This window comes from Canis lupus, chromosome 28, assembly GCF_048164855.1.
Source record: "Canis lupus baileyi chromosome 28, mCanLup2.hap1, whole genome shotgun sequence".
NCBI classification, from domain to species: domain Eukaryota; kingdom Metazoa; phylum Chordata; class Mammalia; order Carnivora; family Canidae; genus Canis; species Canis lupus.
This window is the reverse complement of record NC_132865.1, coordinates 38,585,437-38,608,790: the sequence shown is the minus strand read 5'-3', so window position 1 is coordinate 38,608,790 and position 23,354 is coordinate 38,585,437. Positions and strand designations below refer to the sequence as shown.

Sequence of the window (23,354 nt, the reverse complement as noted above, 5' to 3'; positions counted from 1 at the left end):
CCATCTATTGATACATCTGACACCTAGATGGATTTTCAAAAACATGGAAAACAAAACAAGCCAAACTTAAAAAAGTACATACGGTATGATTCTATCTATATGAAGTCCTAGAACAGCCAAACTGACAGAGAAATCTGATCTGTGGCTGCCGGGGAGGGCTGAGTGGGAAAATCAACTGTAAAAAGAGGGAGGTAAGTTTCTGAGGTATGGAAATGTTCTTTGTCTTTACTGGATGATGATTACACAGGTATGAATACTGTTCAAAATCATCACACTGCACACTTAAAATGTGCATTTTATTGTGTGTTATAGTCACCATATGATTAAAAATGTAATTTTAATTTATTCAGATTTGGGGAATTTAGACAAAATACAGTAAATTGCATCCAGATATATATTTTTGGCAAATTCTGAATTTAAAAATAAAGTGAAGCATATATTTTGTTCATTATAAAGTTTTCTATATTTATTATAATTTCATCTTGTATATATCAGGAACAATTATGTTATGGGATAATATCAGTATGCATTAGTATAATATATAGTACAATATAGGATAAATTTCTTCAGTTGAATGATTATCATTGTTAAATATTCTAAATAGCACCAATTTTCAAAGGTGGGAATGAAAGCAGATTCTGAAAGAAATTCATTTCTAAAACACAATTACTAAGACTCACCAGTATAAAATCCACAAAACTGATGCTAAATTAAATGTCATTGAATGTCATGCTTAAAGTGTTGAATTACTTTGCATTCCATTTTTGCTAAAAGAGTGGTCTTGAGTGCCTTCTAAGAACTGGATCTCTGGGTATAACTGACTGACAACTTGATTTTTTTTTTTTAATTTTTATTTATTTATGATAGTCACAGAGAGAGAGAGAGAGAGAGAGGCAGAGACATAGGCAGAGGGAGAAGCAGGCTCCATGCACCGGGAGCCCGATGTGGGATTCGATCCTGGGTCTCCAGAATCTCGCCCTGGGCCAAAGGCAGGCGCCAAACCGCTGCGCCACCCAGGGATCCACAACTTGATTTTTAATTGGCCTCTTGTCACTTTTTATTTGCTCAGTCATGTGTTTTCCTTGTTTCGGGGCTACAGGGTTGATTGAATGAGTTTTTAATTTTTTGAAACTGGGGTTAAGGCAATGCAAGAATCAGACCCCTATGTGGTTTGCTGCACTTAACTTTTCATTCCTTTGTATTTAAAATCAGTATACATCATAGTTAAATGAGCCGCCTAAATATTTGATGGAAAAAATGATTTGGTATGGATGGACCAAAGTGTAAAAACCTAGCTTATACCTAAGAAAACTTTATCCAGTCAGGGGGTTCAAACTGAGAAGAGTTTTCCAATCCAGGGCCCTTGGGGAACTAAAATGAGCCTCGCCAGGCTGCCACACTTCCCTTAACTTCCCTTAATGGACTATCCAGTATCTCCTGAGCTGTTGCTCTGTGCTAGGCCATTCGCTCAGCTCTGAGGACACGAAGACAAATTATACAATTTATCTGCAACCAAGAAGGATATGCTCCTGGAACTCCATGGTTAAATTAATATGTTCTCTAGAAAGGCAGAAATGTGATGGAATGAAAATGACCAGGAGAAGGAAGGCTCCAAAAATGGCCTTTTGAGTCAAGTGATGTGACTTAGCGATGTGATTGTATAAAATAGCATACTTCTAAAATTATTGTTTAGAGAAAATATGATACTCAGGAATCTTGTGCTAGGTATGCCATGAAATACTGTATGTGACCTTGGGAGCTAAGAGTGAGCCATCCGCGGTACACCATATGTATAAAACAGGAGATAAGAGAGCTGAGGGAGAATGAAAAATAAATCCTGAACAGAAAGAAGCAGAGATAAGAGGCGGAGAGAAAATGCTGGGCCTCTGGAGGCCTGGCTATATTTAAACAGTCTAGTATCCTTCTGTTAATGAAAGAACAAAGTCACTCCCTCCAAAAGGGATAGGGGATGAGGACACTTGAGCAAGAACAAAGAACAGAGGATGGTTTCAAATTTGAGGCTGTTTTTGGCCAAGGGAACAACCATTCTGAGATATGAGGTGAAAGAGCACCCATTGCATACATGTGGTAAGCCCTAGGGGAAAAGGGGCATGCTAAGTAAATATGGGGGCCAAATAAAAGTTTGTTAAATCAGTGGGAGAAGAGTGTCCATGGGTGGCTTTAGGAAGCTGAGTCCTGTAAAACTACATGCAGACTTTGGAGTGTGGAGTTTTGCTGTATTTTCCCGCAAAAGAAGCTTCATAGCTTCTAGTGGATTTTTAAGATGTTCTAACATGAAATGGTTAAGCATCATTGTTCATAGCATCTGAAGTTACTAGCATGCTAACCATTTGATACAGGTAAAGGGATGATGTTGAGGAAAGGTCCTTTAAGGTAGGGTATGGAACTTGAGAGACATCTAGAAGAGTGAGAGCCAGGAATCTTGAGGAAAGAAGGCCAAGCCATGAGTAAGGTGACCAACCTCCCTCAGGTGGCAGGAAGACAGAGACAGACAATGCCGGCTGTTGAAAAGGCATCACTGCAGAGTCTGACCTTGTGATACCTCCAGGTGGGAAAAGAAGAGAAACTAAATGTTTTTGTTTCTTTAGTAGTATCAAATGAAGCAGCCATAAGATAGGTACATTTTATACCTGTACTGAATATAAATTACTTAATTGGTGGATTATAAGCTATTCTTTAAAAAAGCTGAGGCAGTTGCACATCCCTGTGATAATGGGAGACAAATAACCTTGTATTTATTAAAGAACAAAAGTAACCATATCCACCAAAAAATTCACACATTATATTTTCAAAAGAGGTTTCAAAAATAGCTTTTAAAATGGCCCCTCTGAGTTTGAGAACCTATGTTCACCACTCACTGGTTAATTAATTCCTACATTCTTCTATTATACGTTTTGCAAAGAATAAAAAGGAATGGCATGATTTTTTAGGGCCAAAATAATCTATGAAAAAGAAATAATTCATTTTCTTATGGTATTTAACTAAACAACTCCTTGAAAACTAAAAAATATTTTGACGAGAGAGGGAGAGAGAGAAAGGTAAGGAAGAGGAAGGAAGGAAGGAAGGAAGGAAGGAAGGAAGGAAGGAAGGAAGGAAGGAAGGAATTCCTACAGCTCTTGGTACTGAAGGTAGAGCCTGTGCATTTCACAGTCCTAGCAAGGGCTGTGGGTCTTTGGGCCCAAGAGAAGTGAAGTGAGCACAATAGGAACCAACGGGTTGGACACTGCTCATGTCTGCTTCTTCCAAACTCCTTGATTTCCTTTCTACCTATCAGGGCTCCATCTACAATTTCACTTAGAAAAAAGTGCCCATTTCACTTAGAAAAAAGTGCCCATTTCACCCATAAATCAGTGCTCACCCTAAGTGTAGTCACCAAACAACGTTATTACAGTATTATTGACTATTCCCCATGCTGTACTTTTCATTCTCCATGACTTATTTATTTTATGACTGGCAGTTTGTACTTCTTAGTCCCCTTTATTTATTTCACCCATTTTGCCAGCCCCCTCCTCTTGGCTTCCCTTTTTTCTCTGTTTAAGAGTGGTTTGTTTGTATGCTGAACATTGCTGTTCAGTAGTGAAATGCAAATCAAAACCACAATGAGAGGGGTGGCTGGGTGGTTCAATCACTTAAGTGCTACTTTCAGCTCAGGTCATGATCTCAGTGGCCTGGGATTGAGCCCCATGAGTCAGGCTCTCACTTCTCCCTCTCCCTCTGCCCTCCAGCCCCCAGTTTATGCTCACTCTCTCTCACTCAAATAAATAAATAAATCTTAAAAAAAAAAAAAAAAACCACCATGAGATATCACCTCACACCTGTCAGAATGGGTAGCATCAAAAAGACAAGAAATAGTAAGTGTTGGTGAGGATGTGGAGAAAAAAGGAACCCTGGTGCACTGTTGAGGGGAATGAAAACTGATGCAGCCACTGTGGAAAACAATATGGAGGACTCAGTTTTGATACCACCTTCTTGAAGAAATCCTTTCTGATTTCCTGGTTCCCACTGCTCCACAGGTCACAGGACAGGGTTATGTGGCTTATGAATCCCCCACACCCCAGGCCCTGAGTTCCTTAAGGAGAATCCAAAGTATCTCACGCATCTTACTGAATTGAAGAGAAGCTGACTAAAACAATGTCCTAGTGTGGCTTTCTTGTAACAGACCAAGTAGGGCTCAGGGCAAAATCGTCATTCGAGAGGAAAGTTGTAGCATGCTTTCCATGTGTCGTTCTGCCTTTTTAAAAGCTACCTAAAAGATCCAATGTGAAAGTACTAATAGAAGCAACCAGGAAAATCAGATTTTACTTCTGGGTGGTAAACTGATACAAGCCTTCAAAATTAAATGAAGTGAAAAAAGATCATTAGCTTTGTAGACCTGATGACATATAAAGGTGAGGAGATATATTCTGAAATATGAAGATATTATATGTGGATTAAGACTATTAATTAGGGGATCCCTGGGTGGCTCAGCGGTTTAGCACCTGCCTTTGGCCCAGGGCGTGATCCTGGGTTCCCGGGATCCAACCCACATCAGGCTCCCTGCATGGAGCCTGTTTTTCCCTCTGCCTGTGTCCCTGCCTTTCTCTCTCTCTGTGTCTCTCGTGAATAAATAAATAAAATCTTAAAAAAAAAAAGACAATTAAAGAACACCTTCTGAATTACCATTATATTATATCACATAGTTGTTAACTGAAAAAAAAAAAGATATGATCTTAGATCTAGAAGGACTTCAAGGAATTTTAGTGAAACATCTTCACTTTATAGTTGAGGAAACAAAACTAATCTAAAGTCAACCAAGATAGCACAACTCAATTTGTCCAAACAGAGAAAAAGAACCTGGGCCACCTGACACCACCTCTCTATCCCCCCATTACCCTCTGGGTTTTCTCTTAGTTTTACAGTATCATATGTAGCCCTTCTCTACATCCCAAATATTTTTAACTATCACAAAATGTCTACAGTGTACAGCATGTATCACCTATTTTAAACAACCTCTTCTTCCCTCAGAGTCCTCACTTTGTAGTGCTCCCCACTCCTGCCCACATAGGTGGGCTAATGGCCCTGGGGCTGGGGGTTCCTGCTGCAGTTGCAGCCCATCAGCTGGGCATCACTGGCGTTCACAAACAGTCAGATTTGTGATTCAGATTACATAATTCAATTAAATGTTTACATAAAATAATGAAGTCTTTGTGTGAAAGAGGAGAATATGTATTCCTGTGAAAAACAAATTTGGTTTTTGGGGAAGGATTTGTCAAAAGGAGAGTCAAACATTTATACCAATTAGTGTTACAGGACAATAAGCTATGGGGGGGATGATGGAAACACGTGGGAGTCTGTATTCATACCATCACTTCCCTGGAAAATTCCCATCCCCTGTTCAGAACTGATACACACACAAAAGATTCAGCCTGGGCATAAGCTTATGCCCAAACCAGGCGACTGAGAATTCTAATTAGCAGATCTGTAACAAAGCAGAAATAACAAAACCAGAACACAGATTTTGCACCCTCTCTTGCTGCCCAAAGTGCAAGTTACAGGACTTAATGTGGCCTCAAATGTGTGAAGTTAAAATACCTAAGACATGCGAATGCATTATTTTATTGATTCTCTGCTTTAGCCAGTTCTGAAGCTGTCCTATCATCTAAAGTATGGACTTTTTAATATTGTGGGGCAGCATTTATTTTGTTGATGTAATGGTATGCTCTACCTCTTTCCAGATTTGACTGGAGTGGTTTAGAAACAAACCTAAAACCAGTTGCAAATTAAAACAAAGAGGAAAAGAAGTAACAAATAATGGGTGAAGACGGAGACTGTAAACACAACCCAACTTACCATTTTGTGCTCACCGCTGAGTGAGTCTGTGCTCACCGCTGAGTGAGTCTGTGCTTGCTATTTTAAGAGTCACTACAAATGCTAGGGCAGAGTCAGAGGAAAGTAGCAGAGCTCAGCTTCCTGGCCTCTGGCACCTACTGGTGCTGGGCAGTCCTGGTCTCCTCTGGCTGAGGCCATGTACCAGGCTGCACAGTTCCCACAGTTCAAACTCCCGTAGAGCCAGGAGACGCCTCATTTAGGTTTCAGAAGACTCAGTGTTAATATCCCCAAGTGCACACAGAAAGCCAAGCACAGGAAGACTCAGTGTGCAGTGCACGGGCCACTGTCCATCTTGGAGGCCAGTCACTGGAGGATGTGGCCTGCAGTAGAGGGCCCGTGTCTATATTCCAGCCTAGTGCTGCATGCGGCAACGATGAGCCCCCTGCTGCTTCACCCTTGAGAACCGGAGGACTAAGGAGGACTTCGAGATGGGAACACTTTAAAGGGACACATTTCTGCTACTCTATAAATGGTGGTGAATTTACAAGTTAGCTGCAAATTGAGAAGTGGGACCCCAATGAATTGTAAAGCAAGACTTGCTCCCAGGTTTGTTCAATGTAGACAATGTGTTACGGGAAACATTTAAAATGCTGAAAATAGTGTTGCACATACTGCCAAGAGCCCATCTACCCTGTCTTCTTGCTTCACCTGAATTACTCCAGAAACTATGAAATTCCTTGCTTCCAGCCTCTCCTCCCTCCAGGACATCTTGTGCAGGTTAGCATTTCATAGAAAAGTCCTCGAGTCACTCTCCTGCTTTAAATGCAGAATGAAGATCAAACTCTCTTGCGTGGCACGCAGGGCCCTTTAACAGCCCCCCCCCCCCCCATCACCTTTCTACTCCCTCCTCCACCAGCCCCACACCTTCCTGCCTCCTTCCCTCACCCTGGGATAGTGCCCACTAGTCCCATTTCATTCAACTGATCACACTCAGAAAATTCCAAGAACAGATCAAATGACATCTTTTATCAGTAGCTTGCTGTGAATCTTACACATACCTTCCATTTCTCAGCTCTGTGCTCCTGTAACATTCAATTTCCATCTCTATAACAGCCCTTTCCACGTGGATTACAGCCAGCTCCCTGCCTTCCCTGCATTCTGCCAGGCTCTTCAGAGCACGCTATTTCCTTCATCTTGGGTCTCAGTGCCTAGCACAGGGCTGGATCAGAGCAGATGATGTGCAATCTAATAGTGATACTAACAATAGAAATGATAATGCTATATATAATAAATATATCCACAGGTAACACACGTGGATTACCTGTTACGTACCAGAACGGACCTAGTATCTGTATAATTTCATCTTTGAACAACTCTGAGAAGGAAGCAGCACCTTCTCGTTTTATATGTATTCTGAGATTTAAAACTATTTAAATACTGTTCACATGCTCTCAGCGCTAATAGGTGTTGGAGTAGAGATTTAAACCAGGTCTCTATGAATCCAAAGTCAGTGTTCTTGCAAATTCAACCTGCATGATACTCTGATTTATTCTACATGTATTATACATTTTCTTTGTTTAACTTTCTACGTAAGTATGAAACAATTTCTAGTGGCATAAAAACACTCACACCCTTAGAATTACAAAAAAGGGCCTATTGTTGACAATTAGCTCCAAAATTTGCAATTCTAAGCTCCTTTGAAAGATTTCACATTAATACCATAAGCTATCAATAAGCATGTCAGTCTTCTATATTTAGCCAACTACAAACAAAACTCAATAAAGTGTTTCTTTAGTTTTTCAAAAATATTTTGGGGGAATGAAGGGTGATGAGCATGAGGAGCAGTTAGAGTTGTTACCTGGAAATGTCTCATACTTATAAGTTAAAAGGAAATTTGAATCTCACATATAGAGAATATAACCTTAATACTTTACTGAAAGGCATTACTGATGTAGTGAATAAGCCTCGACTTATGTTCTGATGCTAAATTCAGAATTATTTATTCTTTTGACAAAAACTAATTTCTGTTTTCATTTCACTACTTTGCTCTACCTAAGAACCAACGTGATGGACCATTTTATTTCAAGGCTTTATATTAGAACTTGTGACCTCATGTCAATAAAAAGCCTTGATTGGATTATGACAGAACAGGAATGCAGGAGACACCTCTCCTCATTGAGATGTATCAGCAACTACTAGTAAGGAGGCATTAATATTTACATTTGCAAAGGAGGTGGATAGACAAAGGGGTTTATAGGTAGTCTCTGGAAATCCTTCCTTTAATATTTGACTTCTGCAATAACAATTACTAAAGGCTCTGCAGGGACATCACCAGGCAACCAAATCCAACCACACAAAATGTCCTTTAACACTTCTCCCTCTCAGAAATATAAAAAATCCAAGCAACATTTGCACACTTACTTTTTCAGTTTGCGCCGAATCTCTGAATCTTTAATCTCATTTCGAAGATCCTCAAAATTTTCAACGGAAGTCAAATTGCAGAAAACTCTGAAGTCAGCGTAGGGAGGGAGCCCGTGGTCTCGCCCCCTTTGAATGTTGGTGGCAGCCAAGTCCAGGGCCACAGAATGGGCGGTGGAGAAAAGCTTCTCAGTCAGCTCTAAACTGAGCAGTTGGGAGGGTACCCGCAATTTAGCGGCCACGCCAAACAGCCCGCGAAGGAGGGGATCGATGCCACCTTCCTCGATTATCCTGGACGGTGAGAAGAAAGCTTCATGGAGGGGAAGATGGCCTTCGGGGATTTCCCCGAAAGTGTCGTTCAGTCGGTAAAGAATAGGATTGATCAAGGTGTGACCAAATCTGAAGGCTGCAGTAGCAAAAGAGTTGATGATCCCCGCGTTCACACTCGGGTCGTAGCCCTGGTAGTCCCGCAGCATCCTCATGCCCGGCTCCCCCAGGATCTTGGGCAGCCAGTGGCTGTAGGTGATGTGCTGCAGCTGGGCACCCACGATCTTCCTGGCTTCGTGGTAAAGGGTGTCTCCGTCCCAGTGGGGGTTCAGGGCAGACAGCGCCGCGGCCACCCTGTTGTGCTCGCGAAACCACAACGTGTGCATGGCTGTGAGGGCCAGCTGCTCGTTGGCCCTGCGGTCCCCCGCTAGGAAGCAGCGGCTGCGGCTGCGGCTGCCCTGCTCCGGCCTCGTGCACTCGGGGGGGGGGCCCGCAGAGAAGGGCAGCAGGGGCTTCCCGGAAGGGGCCCAGGGCAAGCCGGTTCTCAGGAGGCCCCGGGGCTCTGAGAAGTCTCGCAGGACGAGGGATTCCCTGTCCGAGCTCCCGTAGACGTTGGAGGCATCGATGTAGGCCGTGAGCTGGTTAATCTGCTCCCTGGCGTAGACGGAATTCATCACCAAGGAGGTCACGCCGCTGCCGCAAACGGGGCTGGAGCGTGCAAAGAACATGCAGGGCGCCCGGGTGCCCCGGGGGTCAGCGCCCGGGATGACGATGGGGAAGCAGGGAGGGTCGTCGGTGCACGCGGCGCTACACGGCCGCCCGTCGGAGAAGCGAGAAGTGCTCAAGGCAGGCACCGCGTGGCCCAGATCGTGGTCCAGAAACTGGCCCCACTGCATGAGCATGTGCGTGTACCGGTCGTCGGGGGTGACCGCGGCCGCGGCCGCCAGCTCCGTGGAGACCAGCCTGGGTGGCGGCAGCGGGGGGGGACCCGACGGGCTGCGACGGCCGACCCCACGCGGCAGGTTGAAGCCGTTCTCGTAGGCAGGCTTCAGGACGCGCTCGAAGGCGGTCAGGGACGCACCCCACGTGGGGTGCTGCAGGTTGTTGCACGTCCCGTCCTGGGCTCGGTACTTCTGATGGAAACACATGTCGGAGCAGTTGGGCACTGGCCTGTGGGCTGTACATCCAGATAAGTTGGCGATGAGGCCCAGGTAGCGTGGGGACACCAGGTCATTGTACCGGAATTCTGCAAGGCAGAGCAACAACAGCAGTGAGGAGAGCTGTCCTTGAGGTGGAGTGACGGAGGGACCTCGAGCCCAGGTGCCATGGGGACGGGCCACTCCAAGTGGGCAGAAATCTCTCCCAGATCCTTCAACATTTCATTAGGATAAAACAGAAAGTTCTAATAAAAAGGGGGGTGGGGGATGCCTAGTGATGTCTCTCTCATGAGCAATGATTAACTGCTAGAACAAACAGAAATGGAGAGACATGTCCCAGTTCCCATCAAACTCTTAGTTCTGTGCCTTTACCAATATAATTTCGTAAGGATCTGTTAAGTCCTCATCACAAGGTTGTAATATGCATATTTTCCATTTCAGAATTCTTTCTTTCAGGCTTTAGGCTCCTAGAAGACAGGGTCTATAATGTGCTAGTGTGGATGGTGTGATATTAACCTGTGTGATAGTTGATATGAAGGGATTAAGCAGTAGCTTTTAAACCACCATAAGCTGTCATTCTCCAGGGAACCTGCAATACAACCTGGAGGTATTTGGGAGCCACTCTTTTGACAGAGCTTAAAGTTGCAGCATAATCCTAAATCTACAAAGACTATTCACTAAGTCCTGCTTGCTAAGAGTTATTATCTCTAATCATCAGAAACTGGCTAATGATACCAGGACCGTTTGTCCTGTAAGTCCTGCAAATTGGTCTCTGGCTGGACCCTGAGATAGCTTAGTCTTGGATAGATACAATAATCTTCCTATGTATAAAGACATGGGTCCTGGATTCACTTTTAGGGCAAAATTATCCTGGAGGGAAAAAAAGGCCTTTAACTTTACAAATAATAAGAGAGGTAGAACAACATAGTGTTTTTTCCGTGAGAAAATTTTGTTAAAGTCCTTGAATATTTTAGATTAGAATATAAACAGTTTGGTAATGAACATCATGAACAATGGATGCACATGTTAACAAAGCTAAATCTCTTTATATTGATTGTTTATTTTCTAGTTTGAATTTAGACTAAGTTATTCTCGAAAGTTGTTTCTTCTAATAGATATGTATGAGAAGAGAACTCAAAGGCCCATTGTCCTGACCTGGAGCTGAGGAATATTGTAGAACTGAGCTTTTTGCAGAGCTGACCATGGCTAACTCATCCTTAGTGAGATTCAGAATTAGACAGAAATTGGATTCAAGTGCTAATATGGACTATATGGAAATTTCACTTGGATATTCTAGTTTAGGAAACTCTGAAACCCAAGACATAGTATAATGGATCACTAGAAGCTAATAAATAGAGCTTTGTAGTAATTGCATAGGGCACCTAAGGGGTGAGCCAAGCACAGAAGGTGCCTTGTGCACTGTATCTTGGTTTATTTTCTGATGGGGAATAAAGAAAGGGTAAACCTCTAGAAGTTGCTGTTGTGCTCACAGAACAAATAATGTATAGCAAAGGATCACATTTTTACTTTAAAGAGAAAGATTAGAAAATCAGAAAGATTTGTGTATCATTCTCATTCGGCATTTAGTAAGTAAAGTCTGGTTTTGGGGAAAAACATACATGAGAATGTCAGTATAGCAACAACAACAACAAAGACTGGGAAGGATACATATAAGTAGAGGAAGGTATTCAAATAAGTTCACTGAATGATTTAGATGATTCCAGTAATAAGCAGAGGAACATTACCCTGGGAATAAAGTCTTTTTCATGGAAGTGGGAACATCTTCTGGATTAAAAAAGTAAAGTGGGACCCCTAGATTTGCTAGACATATGTAGCTGATAGAAGCTGACAGGTTTGAATATATATATATATATATATATATATATATATATATATATATATCATCCTTTCTTTTGAATTACAGTTCTTATGAGAAACATCTGCATTCATTTGGTAAAGTGGTAAATTCATTTCTAAATTACATGGTGTTTTGGAGATTAAAAACTGAGGAGTGATCAGTTTTGCTAATGACGGTAGGCTGAGAACAGAATGTCCCCTCAGAAACTGACCTCTACCCTCCAAATCAACAGTAAGCCCCTGCTTCACATGTTCCTGGATCAGCAGAAGTGTGTGCTCAAAAATCTCCCCAGCTCTTGCCATCTCCACAGTAAATGGGTCATGCGGATAACGAAACTGAGCCAGCAGATCACTAGGGGTGCGAGGTTTTCTGCAAATGACAAAAGACATTACTGTTCACAAGGCAAAACTGCAGAATCCATGAATCTCAGTGTGCATTTAAGAATACATTTCCCAAACAATCAAGAAAAAGAAAAGCTTCCCTACCAGAAAATAAGCTTCAAAGAGGGAGCTGAGAGCTCTTCTCCTATTTTGTTAATGAGGGATTCCTAAAATGCCAGTGACAGTGCTAAACTCAAAAGATATATTTTTAATGAATAGGTGAATTAAAGAATAGTTTTCTATAAAAGGTAGTATCTATGGTGAAAGTTATAAACTTGTGGAGTCCACACATAGTTCTTAGGGGGCTCAGTAAACCCTCTGAAACAGTGTGCTATACACTCAGTTTCTGGTTGTTGGCCTTGTCTGTCTTCTCTTTACTCAAATGTAACTGCCTGGAAATTCCTGCTCACCTTAACATGCTACTCATGTATTGCTCTCCCTATAAAATCTCCCTGGTAACTCTTGACAATGACTTCTGTATGCTCACAAACATCTATTACATACCCAACAGGATGTACTTAAATTGTTGACATATTGTGTCTTCTACTACAGAGAGACTGTGTCAGGGGCAAGATGGTGCCTTATTCATCTTTATATTCCACATACCAAGCCTACCGACTAGCACACAGTAGTGGTTTATACACATTGAAGAATTGAACTAAATAAGTTAAAAGAATATTAGTCATCCAGAATATGAAACTGTTTTACAGATTTTGGTCAGCTAAGGCAAGTCTGGTCCTCGATGTCTGGAATCATAATAACTTTAGATCATAGAATAATAGTAATGATATTAACAGTTCACTTTAATTAAGCCCCTTCTATGTGACAGACACTATTGAAGCACTTTATCTGTACTAACTTCTTCAATCTTCCAGCAAGTATGTCCGTGAAAGAGATCTTATTGTTATCCCCGTTTCACAGTCGAGAAGTATGAAGTACTAAGATGTTTAGTCACTTGCCCAAGGTCACTCAGATAGAAAGTGATGAAGTGAGGAATCACAGTAAGAATATAAATAAGCTGCATGGCTCCAGAACACAAGTCCATGATCGGAAAGCCATGCTCTTTCTGAGTATGCAGGGAAGTGTTATACTAGACTGTGGCATTATAAGGTATTCCTTTTAGACCAACAGCTGCAAAGACTGTATGCATATTTTATTTGACTTCAAAGAAAACAGTCATGTTTTCTCTGATAGGTTCAGGTGATGCAAAGCATCCCATATACCTCCATCAGGACTGATGGGGACTTCATAGAACCAGAACACTTCACTACTCTAAAGATGTTCTGATTCAAATTAAAATATATCAAAATATTACATGTCCTAAACAAAGCTTTCACCTGTGAGCTATCAGCTTATGACCAGATGTGTTCAACTTGACAATTACTTTCAATTCCTGGATTGGGAGAAGCACTGAGTCTGACACTGGTGGATGATGACCTAGCAGAACCCATTACCTGGTACCTATTGTGGGACCATAGAGAGTGGGTCTGTAATGTAAATTTATGCCATTTAGATGCTATGGGAAACAAGTTGCATTCTCTTTGAGACTGAGCTGGCAATGGTGGCTAGCCCAGAGGGTGATAACAGGCACACAGACTAAAGAAAATACCCGCTTTGGCAATCTTATGCACTATGCCTACTGTGATTTATGGAGATTATAAAAACCAAGTAGGACTGAAGTGAAAACAATTTTGTAATCAAAATAAAATAAATTCTTACTGTGAAAACAAATGTCTTCGTGTGGAGTTAATTGCACTGTCAACCCTCTGTACAGCATCAAGAATGGATGATTCAACAAAGTCATCGCCAGCTTGTCTACCCTGTATTGCTTTGAAAATCAATTCCATGATTAAAAGTATCAAACAAACCTTGAAGTTAGGAATGATCTCATATAAATGGCATTACAGAAACTTCCAAGACAATAAAAATGTAATACAGTGTCCACATGATACTGTCCATTGCAGAAGAGTAGATAATTATCCTGAAGCAAAGCTTCCAGCAACAATAACAGCATTATTTAGGGAACTAAAGCATTCCAAAATCTAGTATAACTATGTGAAATATTTCCTTTTTTTACAACATTGATTCAAATGGGATTTAACTGTGTTAGTAATTTGTCATCTTCAGAAAGGTATGAAATGCCTATCTTTCCAGCCACCTTGCTTTAATGTTAAACATTAAACTAATAAATATTACCACATCCCTGTGGAGATTTCTTAAAGCAATAATTGGTCAGCTAAGGCAAGTCTGGTCCTCGATGTCTGGAATCATAATAACTCTCAGTAAGATTTCTGTGAAAATTAATTCATGTTGTTTCTATAGCTCTTCAGTGTGTGAGAATTCTATCAAGTTGAATATTATAGATGAAAGAAGCTTTTAAGTTCAACATATTAAACCATCTCCAGATGATGGTTTAGGAAATTTATGGTAGAGGGGAAAAATGCTAATAAAAATGATTATGGATATTAAAAACTCATATTAGAAAAATAATATCCATATTATTTAGTTCATTTTTGAGAATATTAAAAGTATAATAAGAATTTATATGACATAATTAAAGTAATAACTTCTTAGCACTGTTGAATTTTGAACGCAAGAGTAAGTATAGCCCCCAAAATTGAATTTTAAAATAATGTCATTAAGGAGATATAATGAAAAGTCTAAATAAAAATAGGAAATTGTATGGATTACATAGTACCATATAGAATATATATCATATACTATATAATACAGTGTAATATTAAAAGATTATATATGTATATGTCTATAAGTATATATGTATGTTTACATATTTTGCAACAGAGGAACACAAATAGTATTCCACATTTGGTTTTTATTTAAAAATTCCTTTATTTTAAGACAATGTATATATATACTAGATTGGTTCATTGTCCTAAAAAGATCACTAACATAAAAAATTTCAAGAAAAAAATACCAGTGATTTACATATTATTAGAAAGCCAGTAAATCAAGGTTTCTGTGAAAGACATTCTTTATAAACTAGATTATGGGCAGTAGTTATGAGTTGGAGTAGTTATGAGTTGGAGTAGTTATGAATTGTCAATTCAATTCAGTCTTTATCATGACCACAATATTAAAGCTCCAGAAGGTCAGTTTTACCTCTCACAGTTCAAAAATCACACTGGATTAACTATACATTAGCGAAAGATAATTGAGAGAAAACAAAGACAAAGTGATTAATTTGATTATATGAAAATTAACAATTTCCATTCAAGGAAAGACATAAATAAAAAAGTAAAAAAGTCCTAGACAAATAACATAATAGGTAAAATATCTATAATTTCTAAACTGATACAAAGTTAATATTCTATTTTATTCAAGAGATTCTTGAATGCATTAAGAAAAAATGCATATAGGCAAGTTATAAAAGAGGAAAGTTATTAAGTTACTAAGTATATGACAGATGTTGAAAACCACTTAAAACCTAGAAATAAAATTTAAGATATCAATGAAGTACCATTTTGTGCTTATTCTGGCAAAAATAAAAAAGCCGATTACTGTCAAGTTTTGGCAGGGGTGAGTGTACACCAGTAAGCTGGTGAGAACGTAGAATTGATGCTCCTATTTCCAAGATTTTGTTTAGGGATTTTATATATATATATATATATATATATATATATATATATATATATATATATATTTTTTTTTTTTATTTATTCATGAGAGACACACAGAGAGAGAGAGAGAGAGAGAGAGAGGCAGAGACACAGGCAGAGGGAGAAGCAGGCTTCACGCAGGGAGCCCGATGTGGGACTCAATCCCGGTCTCCAGGATCAGGCCCTGGACCGAAGGCAGCACCAAACCGCTGAGCCACCCGGGCTGCCCAGGATTAAATATTTTTGATTTTGTTTTTACTTAGTAAAATGACATATGTGCACCCACCACCACCACTTAGCAATCTCATTCCCGTATAAATATCTAGAGAAATTCTTATGCAAATCCATAAGGAGTATAAACGAGAATGTTCAATGCAACTTTGGAAGGAATTAGGGAAAACTGTCAGCAATGGAAGTGTGGGTAAGAAAAATGTGGTGGATGTACGGTATGAAATAAAATGCAACGTTAGAATCAGCCGGATGGACACATGCATGGATGCTAAAAAAGAGTGCCTAATGTAAAAATCAGAAAGTTGAAAGAGATTACCATAGAATGATTTAATTAAATATATAATAAATGCATTATAGTTGTTACATAACATAGCATGATGGGAGTGGGGTATTGGCTTATAAGGAGATGGATTAATTAATCGATCAGTTAAGCAATCAATCAGTATAATTGCCATGATTATGAGAAATCCTAATATTCTCAGTACACCGGACATGATATACTTTGCAATAATTCAAAGGTAAGTCAGTAAGAAAGAGCCTACTGAATTTGTTACTTTTACTTGGAAATAAAGAAACCAAGATCAATCAAATCAATCAATCAATCTGTGCCAGCCTGTAGGCTCACAAGATGTTAGCCTTTTCTCTATTGTTCTCCTTTCAGTCCTTCACTTGTGAACTTCAAGTGTAGAGAGTGCCATCAATGATGTGTTCTTATTATGACAATTACTGCCATTGGATCCTTGTACCTGTGTGCATAATATGCAATCAAAGGTCTGTCAAAGGTTGTGTGTAGGACTGAGTTATCACACAGCAGACAATGCTAGCCAAAACTCAAAAGGCTATTCATTGTGGCAGACAGAACTTGGAAGGAATATTTAAATTTTGGAAAAGTATCAATTAACATGTTAATCTGATTTTATATGTTTGATAATTTTGCTTTTATTCGGTTTATAAAATAGTTTTAGCTATTATGGTTGTATAGAATTTACAAGCATAAGGAGTTTTAAACACCTATTCTTCATCTTTTGACTCATTCATAAAATGGAAATAGTTAAGACTTGTTCAACATATAGTTTAACAAAACATATAGTTGGGCCAAATATGATTATTAAATAAAACAGGCATGCAAAGTTCTTTGAAAATGACATGTCACAATGTAAATATAAGATGCCTTTCAGTGACTATTATGTTCTAAACCCCTAAGTAATCCATATCCTCACTAATTATCCATTGCGACTGTGTTGTCCTGTCATTTCTTCAACTCGACCTCCTTTTACTTTATTAATAAGAGACCAACAAGTGTGGAGATGTGAGATGGAGAGGAAAATAACAAGAAAAGTAACACAATATGTAAACATTGTCTAAAATAATTAAATTCTGATGTGCACAAATAGAAAGCATATAAAAGCTGTTTGTTCACAGATTATTAAAAGTACATTAAATATGTAGCATGTTCACACAGAAAATATTTGTGGTAACAATAACTCTTTCTCACTTATGTCATTTAAATTATGAATTTTTTAAGGTCTCATGGTTTTATGATAAAATAAAACTAACCTTTTTATTATTCATTTAGTCTCAGTACTGTTTTCTTTGGTGTGGTACAAATTGCAAAAAAGATTTCCATAAATGTTTCCAGAAGAGCACTGTGTTATGCAAAATGAATTCAGTTTATTGGGGCACATTAGAATCAAACAACACTGTTAATATTTTATTTGTCTTAAAAACTACCTCAAGAAATGTTGTAGGGATAGAATGATAGGAACATTGAGTATATATTCCATCTTTTAGTGCAAAATTTTGCAGAGGGGAAGGAAGAACTAGATCATCTTCTTTTGTTAAGTCTTGGGGTTAAAAAAGGAGAAAAATCCTCAGTAGGGTTACAAAATTAAGCATTTTTAGAGTTGTATGATGAGCATCTCCTTTCAGTTCTGTCCATGTATCTCTGAGACTCTACACCTCCAAGGAACATAAAGTCGAAAGATAAATTTGAGTCCTTTCAGGAAGGGGGAGCTTAGGTATAATGGTCCACCAGCTGCTGTGTGCTCACCCTGTCATCGCATGGCTGACATGGGGAAGATGGGGTGCGAGAAGCAAGGCCTTGAGGAGGGACATTGAGGCAGGACACCTGAACCCCTACCATCAATCTCACCACAAAATATCTAGACCTCAATAAAAACCAAGTCTCTTGGAACACCTGGATGGCTCAGTAGTTGAACATTTGCCTTTGGCTCAGGACGTGATCCCAGGATCCTGGATCGATTCCACTGCAGGCTCCCTATGGGGAGCCTGCTTCTCCCTCTGCCTGTGTCTCTCCTGTCTGTCTCTCTCTCTCTCTGTCTCACATGAATAAATAAATAAATCTTTAAAAAAAAAAACAAGTTTCTTTCACAACTCAATATTCTTAATCTCACCCTCCCTCCTGTAGAAAAGAACCAGATAATGTAACCATCATAACTAAACAGGCCTTACCACATGAAATCTTCCCCTAAAGAGAACAAGCAACCACTGACACTGGAAAAGGCTGTCCTAGGAAACGGTACACTCCCACAACATACAAATGGGTATTAACGACTGCCTTTGTGAGATAATTTTCTTTGAATGGCATCAACTCTGCCTTACTCATCATTTTGTGTCATTAGGCATATGAATGGGTTCATCATCTTGCGGCTCCTTTTGGTTTTTCCTTTGTTTTTTATACTTGAGATATGTCTTTTATTTTGATTATTTGCTTTCCTTAAAATTTCTTGACTATCCAAACACTACTATACTACAAATCTGTTCTTGAAACTTAATGCTATTTTTTTTTTGAAACATGTGGCTTATCTCCAGATAGACATATGTGTTCAGTATAGATTTTATGTGTAAATGGAGGGGAATGTGTTCAATATGGTTAAAAGTATTATGAATATACGTACACATATGTTAGGTATATGCTGTTGTTTATAGAGATATTTCACCATTTATTATATTATTCAAGATTGTTGAGGTAAACAATTGTTGTGTATCTATTATTATGTAAATTATATCATAATCACAGTAAATAAATATACTAAATAGCAATTGAAAATGATTTAATATCAATTTCATTTCATTGATATAGCTGAGTAAATGTAATTAAAATTTTCTGATACTTCATAGTTCACTCATTGTCCAACTGCAGTGGTTTTGAAACAGATGTTTTATCTAGACAATGACAAATATCTGGATTAGAATGTCAAAAAATCAGTGAGTTATTCTTTCAGAATTGCCAAAAATAACTAGTTCCCAAAGGAATTAAATAAATTAATTGATAAATAGCACTTGGAACACATGGTAAATGGCCTATAAATATTAACTTATTTTACTAGTAGTATTATTATCAGAATAATACAGGTTATTTACCTAACATAATAGGAAAGAAAGGTCTAATTTAAAGTCAACTAATGCAATCTTTTAATTCTCATTTATAACTTACTGGGTTGTGTACATAGTCAAAGTAGAGAGTATTCTAAGTGGAAATGTCATTTAGAAAAGCGATTGCAAAAGTCTAAATGACCAAAGAATGAACTATGAAAAAAGATATAATATGGAGAAATGTAAAAGAAGTAATATTTGAAGAAAAAACTGGTGAGACATGCATTTAGAGTAAAGAAGGAGAAGGGAACAGAAAAAATCAGAAGAGATTCTGGTTTCCTCCTTTTAGAATATGGATCGTATTAAAGGACTGCCAGGAGAGTACAAGGTCTGAGGTGAAAATGAAGAGTTCAATTTAGAATACATTCAAGATCAGTTTTCAACATGTGGAATTGCAAGGCCTGTGATTCATTCAAAATGAAATGTTCAACACACAATACTCAACTCAGAATTTCAGAGAAGAAAATATTGTTTAGATTTATTTCTTTATCATTACAAATAGTATATACATAATATTTGTGCTCCAAAATTTTCATTTAATCAATGCTGTGTCACTATTTCACTTTTAGCCTGGTCCACATATTATTTCAACATCTCAGTAGTAGACATGTCAACATGCTCTAAAGTACTTCCTCACTACTGCTGCACATTTGAATTCTATGGTAGAAAAAGAATTTTTATGCCAAAGACTCTTGAGAGTGTCCAGTCCCACATTTTTAAGAAATGAGAAAATTAATTCCAATTATGAGAAAGGTATCCAAAGTTGCTGAGATCAATAAAGGTAGGTTTAATGACTTAACCCAGGGATTTCCCCACTATCTCACACTGTTAATATTCAATAAAAATGTTTTATGTCGTTAGACTGAATCATTTTCACAAGCAAGAAATGAGTCATAAGGATATGCTGTGAATTATGAACTTCATAGCACTTAAGAGCACATCAATACATGTAGGCAGTATTAAAGTAAATTATGTTTTGAACAAAAATTGTGAGGTTTTATTTGGTGTAAAGTAATAGGTGTAGCTTTCATATGCAAACTATCATGCAGAGAAAGAAGTATGCAGATATAAGTAATATTTGCCAATACGAAATACTCTGAGGACATCCTAAACCAAAGCATAGGCTCCCAGTAAATACTATTATCATCCTTATAAGTTTTTAAAAATGTATTAAGACTATTAAAAATTTATTACATCTATGAAAAAAGCTCCTTAAAAAATCATAACTTTAGGGACTCCTTTTTTTCTTTTGCTATTATAAATGCCTTACTTTCAACAACACTCATTCAAATGCATGGTTTATATATATATAATGCCCAGATTTTGCTTAAATTGTTATTGTGTATTTTTATTATTTTAGATTACTTTCTATGGTTGTATTCCCAATACAGAATAGAAACTCAAAAGGCATGATCCTCTTTTCATCACTTCTTACACAATGTGTGGAGTTACAACATTCCATAACTGCTTAATTGGGGCATTAAGTTTGGAAAGTCTTCCTATAATGCATGGTCTTTTCCTTTTAATTAGGGATAACTGGTGAATGAAAGGGTCAAAGTCATAAAATGTCCCATAAGTGATATTTTATATTGACACATTTCCTCCTATTCAACTAATTTGTAGAACACACACACACACTTAAATCTTAAATTTATTCAAAACTTTAAAATTTATATCTTCATACTTTCTTCTCTCTATAAAAATATTTCTAACATCATAGAATTTACTTGGTACGAGATACAAATATAAATTAACTTACCCTTATATTGATATAAAAAAAGGTGTCAAGAGCAAAAAACATATTTGTTTTCTTGACTGAATAACTTATTTTTTGTACTATTTTATCCCTATAGCCTGACTTTCTGCTTTCTATACAATAGAGCAGAATATTGGTAAATGCTACTTATCACTGTTTTAAAATCTAGTAAATAGAGTGACTAATACGCTTTGATCTAAATGTTTTACTTTTAATGTGTATATATAAAATGATTAGTTAAATTTCAGTCTACCACAATGAAATTCTTATGCTGGAGGTTCTAAAATGTTGACCACCATGACTAGTGTTTGTGTGCATGTGGCTGAGCAAAACAGAGACAGGGAGAGAATAAGAGGCAGAGAGAGAATTATGTTTTTGTGTGTGTGTTTGTTTAGTGCTAAAGATTTCTAGCATCTCTAGTACATAAAAGATAGTAATTTAAATTTTATAATAAGTTTTTTGCAAAATGCTTAAGAATATTTTTTCATAGATCTCATTAATAATTAAGCAGCAGAAAAAGAAACACAACTATCATGGATTTTAAATCAAGAAAAACATGAACTCATAGTAAATGGCAAATAAGGCTAAGACTATGTAACTTTAAGAAATTCTATATGATAATTTTTGACCCTCATGGAATAAATATTCACTGGTTACTAGCTACATTGTTATAATTTTAAGAGTAATATTCTACAGAGAATACTTTTTTACCATACAGTATAATAAATATGTAAAGATTGGTGCACCATTAAGGAAAATATATACTTTGTATAGAATACCCAAACGAATGGATAGTTGGAAATTTGATTTCTGGAGAAAATTTGCAAGTGTAAGACTATGAAACTATTGTATTATATGATAGGGTGATAGTGACATCTTTAAGGATGATTTAATTAAATAAATCTATTTTTTATCCAGGCCTGTATTTATAATGAGAAGAGTTACCCAATATTTTTAGAGACCCATAAGAGCTAGAAAAACTAAAAGGGAAAAAAATTAATCTGTAAAACCCTATTTATGAAATCTGCCCATTTCTAAGGAAACCAAAAAGCAGGCAAAGCCCAAAATAGTACTCCATATGCTTGTAGCTGAACTCATTTATTTCAACTGCTGATTGTCAATAAGGCAGAAGCTCCTAAACCCATCCACAAAAAAAGCAACCCTGATGTCAATTCACATGTCCCTGCATGCTGTACTTTTCTTGAATGCTTTCCCCATGTGGAGAACATGCCAGTCCATCATCATGGCCAGTCCCCATTCCCATACCCACAGCTGAGGTTTTCACTCAAGTCTGCCTACAAATAGACTCTCTCGATTCCAATACAAACTGATTGATTGAAGGAAAAAAAAGGGATTTTGTTTTTTGTAAAACTATGACAATTTTTTAAGCAGTCACTATTTATAAACTGGCAGAAGGTTACAGCTAAACAACCAGATGACAAAACATAAAACAATGGAAAGTATGTTGACCAATTATAAATGCTTCAAATATTGAGGTATTTGCTCTTATAGTGGCAAATTTTACCTAGAAGTTTGACCAATTGATTGGTTTTTAATTTTACTATAGAACTAAATATACCAGGTCAGAGTAACTCCTACATGTTAAATTCCATTTGTCTTTAAATCTCTGACTTCACTTATATTTAGATATGAATGTATCTTACATTCTATAATTTTCAATTCCTAAGAAAATGTGATATACATTTGCAAATCCTTCCTATGTATGTTTGCTTTTGGCATTGTTAGTTTTGGTGTTTGATACCCTGTAACGTAGCTTACACTTAAGAGCTTTGATTTAAACAATTAAAATAACTTTGATTTAGTATCAACATGTTAAAACAGAAAAAAACATACAGGGGAACTTGGGTGAGGTGAATCAGGATTGGAAGTAGACTCTGTCAAAGACATTTATTTGAATTGCATGAGGAGCCATACTTACCTACAACTGTGAGAAACATGTTGGCTACAACAAGGCCAAAAGAATTCTGAGCCACACATTCATATCTTCCTTGGTCAGCTTGCCCTGCATCATAGATGGTTAGCATGCCTTCCCCACTGACATGGAATTTACCACTTTCAGTAATCTGAACACCTGCCTAGGGAGTGAAAGGATTATTACTGGAAGAAAATGTGATTCCCTAAAAAAATGACATCTTACATTTTGTTGGATATAGCTTCATTTGTTCAACAAATATCTACTGAGCATCTACATATCAAGCATTAGATGAGGTATTTTATGAATCTAATGAAGAGAAGAAAAGAGAGTGAGAGAGAAAGTGCTTTCCAGGAAGTATGGTTTATCTTTCTTTGTAATTATAATAAATATGATACTCAAAATTCAATTATGTATTTAATATTATGATCATTTTAAAATCATCTTTCCAATGGATGACTATATAGTTTATTCATATTTTTCTTACTTCCAGAAAAGAATTCTGACAACAA

The 23,354-nt window shown here is 37.7% G+C and overlaps 1 protein-coding gene across 11 annotated transcripts in view; it reads right to left on the bottom strand.

The window, feature by feature from the left end:
* Window positions 1-23,354, bottom strand: part of PXDNL (peroxidasin like) — a 429,120-nt gene that overhangs the window by 60,056 nt on the left and 345,710 nt on the right. For all 11 annotated transcript variants that reach the window (XR_012020205.1, XR_012020206.1, XR_012020207.1 and 8 more), the window contains 4 exons: window positions 22,849-23,005; window positions 13,629-13,737; window positions 11,741-11,898; window positions 8,251-9,760 (listed from right to left, as the gene is read on the bottom strand). Coding sequence is in view for 8 of the 11 variants with exons in the window: in XM_072804658.1 (XP_072660759.1) it covers window positions 8,251-9,760; window positions 11,741-11,898; window positions 13,629-13,737; window positions 22,849-23,005 (1,934 nt within the window). In the remaining 3 variants the exon portion in view is untranslated. The remainder of the gene's footprint in view (window positions 1-8,250; window positions 9,761-11,740; window positions 11,899-13,628; window positions 13,738-22,848; window positions 23,006-23,354) is intronic.